The 5,328-nt window shown below is 35.4% G+C and overlaps 1 protein-coding gene across 1 annotated transcript in view; it reads right to left on the reverse strand.

Moving 5' to 3' along the window:
• The window catches only part of NMI (N-myc and STAT interactor), a 9,152-nt gene that overhangs the window by 3,147 nt on the left and 677 nt on the right, over positions 1-5,328 (reverse strand). The window contains 7 exon segments of the mRNA XM_025205207.1: positions 1-32; positions 484-673; positions 798-904; positions 1,390-1,552; positions 2,911-3,039; positions 3,909-4,067; positions 4,211-4,285. The exon segment at positions 1-32 is cut by the window's left edge and continues 33 nt beyond it. Of these exon segments, the coding sequence (XP_025060992.1) occupies positions 1-32; positions 484-673; positions 798-904; positions 1,390-1,552; positions 2,911-3,039; positions 3,909-4,067; positions 4,211-4,285 (855 nt within the window).

Consider the following 5,328-nt stretch of genomic DNA (forward strand, 5'->3'; position numbering starts at 1 on the left):
ATGTTTTGTGCGTCTCAAAATGTTATCAGCAACTGGAAAAAAGAATTAGAACACGAAAAATAAATGTTAAATTCTAAGACTTATTTTGCAAGTGCATCAGGTAATAAAGCTGATCCGTTTATATAAAACTTATATGTAATTCATGATAAAATCTTTGATTAAGTGTTTAGTAAAAACTTGTGGAACAACTCCACTGTGGATACAAATAAATGCAGCTCCACTGATATTAGCAGTCCTTCACTCACTCGCACCACCTGAAGATCTAGCCAAATTTTCAATAAAATTAACATGAAATGAAAAGTAAAGCCAAACATATTTTCCCACTTTTTTCCAGTAAAGAGGTTTACAGAACTATGAGCTTGAGTCTCTTCTCATTGAAAGTAAATCAAGAATAATTCAGCTGAAGTCAACAGTGCATGCTACTACAATATAGATGAGCACAGAATCTGGCTCTCTAAAACTTTAGCTAATGAGACAAAATACCTCCAGGTCTGAGGAATGTGATGATAGCCGTTCTCGAAGTTCTGTCATATTCCACATTCTCTACTTCTCCTCCTCCTCCTTTGGATTTGTAGAAATTTAGTTCCAATTTGTCTCTCATCCATTCGTCGGGTATTAGCAGATCTGGTACCTCAGATACATTGATCTTCTTCCCAGAGATGGTCACGTGAAGCTAAGAAAAATAGCTTTTATTTGTTTTATGCACACTGCATCTGTTACAAATACAGTAGCTAAAATAAAAAATACTGTACACTATTCTGGTATCTCAAAAGTTTCCATATTAGTTTGTCAATTACCTCAAATTTGACTCCTGTTTCTAGTGTAATAGGCTTGGCTTTCACATCAGTCTTCCCATTGTCCAGGTTCACAGTATGCACACCTTTTTCTATTAGTTTCTGGGCAACTACAAGGAAAAGAAGTTCTCAGACACAGTGATCCTATAATCAATCTTCATAAGAGTAAGGCTACTATGCAATGCCCTTTAGCTACACACCTCCTTTAGCATTACGAAAAAAGAAATCAGTGGGAATGAGGACGTCTCTGAAAACTCCAGAAGCGTGAGTCCGAGCCTCTCTCTGAGCAACTGCTTGCCCACTTGACATGGCTTTAAACCTGGTCATTCAGACTGAGAAATCATAGGTGGCTGGACACACACTGCTTTCTACGTTACTCCCTTCTAGGCTACTGCAGCTGGTGTGTTTTAACCATGCTAACCCAAAGGGTTACTAACCTTGGCACACCTATAACTATTTTGAATCAGTGACTTGACTGCGAAACATCTTCTGCATAGTTGCCTTTATTCTGAATTTTTTTTCAGAATAAAGTAAATGTTTATATCACAAATCCCTTGCTATAAAAGTGAAACATTAATATAAATATGCATCATACCATCTTCATCTTCAAAAGTGAGAAGAGCTTCTCCTTGCTTCAATTTGAATGGAATTTTGGCAGCTACACAACAAAGGCAGTGGGTATTCAAAACTGTGTCATTGTTCTCAGTATTTTTCATTTTTGTAAACTTCATTTTCTTTTTGGGGACCTCTTTTTTAATCTAAGATTTTAGAACCAAGATAAGAAATGAAAAAGTTGTAATTCATGAAGCAACTGGAAAAAAATATCATATGATCTTTCACTGCAGTTTGTGTTTTTTTTTGTTTTTGTTTTTTTAAAGGCAAATACACAATTGGGTTAAATTTAATTCTTTTATAACCAGATCCAATTTTAATGATCTCAGCACAATTGTACATGTTATTTCACTAAGAATTTAGCCAACAAGCTTTTATTTTTCCTTCTCAATAAAATTTGAACCAGAGCTTTGTCCTTGTGCAGCAAAATTAACTAATGTTAATGTTAACTAAAGTAAACAGGGTTTCTGTCTGCATGTTCAGAACAGTGATTTGTAGAATCTGTAACCCAATCATAGAAAATTGTACATATTCAGATATTACAAAGTCTTTGTTAAAAGTTTGTGTTGCATTGACTCTAACTCTTCAATAATGAAAGGACTGCTATATATAGTTTTACATATTACTGTACAAAAGGATAATATTTGAAACAATTCTGAAAGTCTGAAATGAATTTTTAAAAACAGCATGTTTATAATACCCACTTCACTAAATATTCCAAAAATATTAGTCTTCATTCAAATTTGGTATGAAAACATTTCAAAATGTCAATTTATTCTGCAAAACTTAAATTCCAAGTTTTGACCAACTCTATGATGAATATTCGCAGCAGAGAAGTCAAAACATAGTTCTGACCCTGACTATATCATTTAACATATGAAACTGTTGCCTGCAAATACAGTTATTCCTAGTTTGCATTATAGGAAGCAAGACATGAAATAATTGTGCTGAGTGCTATCTGACAAGAACAGAGGCAGACAAGGTTCCTTGGGTGAATTTGATATCTTTTATTAGACCAACCCAAATGATTGGAGAATAGTTATTAAGCAAGCTTTCGGGTTCAAAAACCCTTCGTCAGGGCCTGACAAGAACTAAACTTACAGTACATGTTTTTCCCTGTAAGGGATGTCTCTTCTAAAATATGCCTTTTCTGATGGTGATATAAAATGCAAATGTTTGAAAATTACTGATTTTAACATCTTATTCGTTTTTAAATTCTTATTTCCAGTTTTGTCATTTAATAATTGTGACCTTTCCTCCATATTTTCCCCTTGTAGCTCATATGGCCTCCTTTTACTTTAGTTCTATGTCCTTTGTTCGCCACACATTCATTAATTTTGCCAAATAGAGGAAGAGAAGCAAAGTAATAGCTACATGTTAAATGGAGGTCAATGGAGGTTGACCTAAACAATAGCTGAATGTCTGGCCCCAAGTGTTTAGTACTGCAGAATGAAAATGTGTCCACTTGAAAGGTGAATTGTGAAATATATAAAATAAAAATTACCTGAATAACCTGTGAACGCTTTGAATTAATCTCAGCAAGGTTTGAATTCATCGCAGCAAGATTATCTTTGAGCTTCTGAATCTCTCTCTTTAACTCGATATTTTGTTGCTTTACTACATTAAGGTTTTTCTGTTGAAAAAAAATTACATGAATTGAAATTACAGTACATCATTAGGTATTCAAACCCCTTGTAAAACACTCATCAAAAAGCCATTCCAGTAACTAAAATAATTTTTACAATGAACCTGTAAGGATATTGTGAGGAAGTAGACATGGTGCACCATGTAAAATTATGTTTAACTTGACAGCTGAGGTATTTAATACAGTAAAATTTAAAGAGAACATTTTGTCATGCAATACTAATGCCAATTACAAGTTACTGTATCAAAATTCTGTATCTCTATTAATTACTGTTAAATAAAGTCTGTAGAACAATATACAAATACAATACGAATAGTTACAAGTTACAGTACTATATCAATTTATGTTGCAATGCTGTATTAGGCTTAAAAAGTTAACAGTTACCCAATTCCAACACTTAAAGTTAGGAAAACAAAAATATCTACTCAGATAACTAAGATTCAGATAGTATACTATATCTTAGGTTAACTCTCCCGAGTCTTATAAGTTTTCATAAGATGTGTTGGGCAGTTTTGTTGTAAACTTTTCATGGCATAACCTGACAGAGCAGTTAAACACGGCAAAATGTAAAACTAAGAAGTCAGTGAACAGCCTTGGGCCTGGAAGATTAATTTTCCTAGTCATCTTTTTCTACTACAATGATAAAGCTCTTAACTTCACCTTCATTTCTTCAACATTACTGTGTTTATCAATATGTCAGTTCTGAATTATAATAAAAAGTGCTAAATGTCCTGGTCCTACAAACTGTAGTCTGGTAGGGATATTTAACATGAAAGGAGAAAAATATATCTCCCATGAAGGGCACCCCTACTTCTGCTCCCCAAACTTTGACAGCCATAGGTAAAATCTTCCATTACCTCATGGTCTTTCATTATCATAAAAGTCTCCTTATGCTGTTCGTCTTCTGCTTCCCTCAGCTTTATCAGCATGTCCTGTGCTGTCTCTTTCTTTGCATCAAAGCTTAATTTTGAAAGGAGGAGTTCAGCTTTTGCCCTTTCAGCTTTTTCAACCTGTTCCTTTATTGTGAAAAAGTGGTTTTAGTATATTTTCACTAGAATATATAAAACACTATTAAATAGGTTTAAACAAATACACTTTGGGAAAAAAATGTTTTGAGAGACTTGAATGGGAACAGGAATATATGTTTTGTAGAACTTGCCTTCCATTTTTCCCATTCTTCTTTATGACTGTCAGCTTCTACCTGTGAGCCCAAAAGGTCATTGACTTCTATGTTCTAGAGAGAAAAGAAAATGCACGTGCTTTTTTTCCATTCTGTGATATTAATACTGAAAGGTTAAATTCGTTTTAAATAATGAACCAAACCCATATAAATAATGGGTTACTCATGTCAACCTTGTTCAAACTATGCTAAAGTGAAAAGAATCAAGTCTTTCCTTGACAGCTATACGACTATCAGTTCTTGATTGCAATCCCTTCTATTGCTTCTCTGCAACACTACCAATTTTACTAACCACAAGGAAAAGGGGGGGGAACATTTTGATTCAGAAATTCTGGCAAAACCAGAGTTCTTGAATTAGCTTTTTTCCTAGTGCTTTTATGCAAGAGAAATAGCTTATTTTTTACTTTTTCTTAAATAAATGTTGATAATATAGACAGAACTAGCTGGATCATTTTTCTAGCTGCAAAGGGTAAAACCCCCTCCACAAAAATAGGTATTGGTCATTAAACATGTGGGCCTAAATATCCAAGAAAAGGATATGGCTAATATTGAGGGCCAACTTTGGAGACAAATTGCCCACTTGTTCTTCCAAGAAAAGACCCTAACCTTTCCAATACATTAGCACTCCATTTATGCAATGTGAGTTGTCCTACTTGGGTAAACAGAGTTACTCACAGTGCATAAAGATGAAAAATGCACAAGGTATCTTCAGGAGCAGGCTAGACCTAACACCAATATGGAAAAAAAAAACCCTCTTTGGTCCATTTTCTCCCCCCTGATGGCAATATCGGGGGAGGCAAGGAAGGAACAAAGCAGATTCAGAACAAACCGTTGAAAAAAAATAAAACATCTCGTTTCACTTAGGATGGCATAAAACTCGAAGGTAAATAAAAATGTAGGCATGGAAAAGTCCTGATCATGGGAAACTGGTGCTGCCCCAGTCCCCTCACGGCTGATCTTGCTGAGTGGGGGGTGTCCCCACACAGCCGATTTCTGCAGCCGTTTCCAGCGCTCCACTCCCCAGCCGGCACCTGCAGGGGAGGCTTCGGCGCTCCCACCTACACCCCCCGCCCATCACCGAAGCAGCAGGCACGGCG

This window comes from Alligator sinensis, unplaced genomic scaffold (genome assembly GCF_000455745.1).
Source record: "Alligator sinensis unplaced genomic scaffold, ASM45574v1 scaffold61_2, whole genome shotgun sequence".
NCBI lineage: Eukaryota > Metazoa > Chordata > Crocodylia > Alligatoridae > Alligator > Alligator sinensis.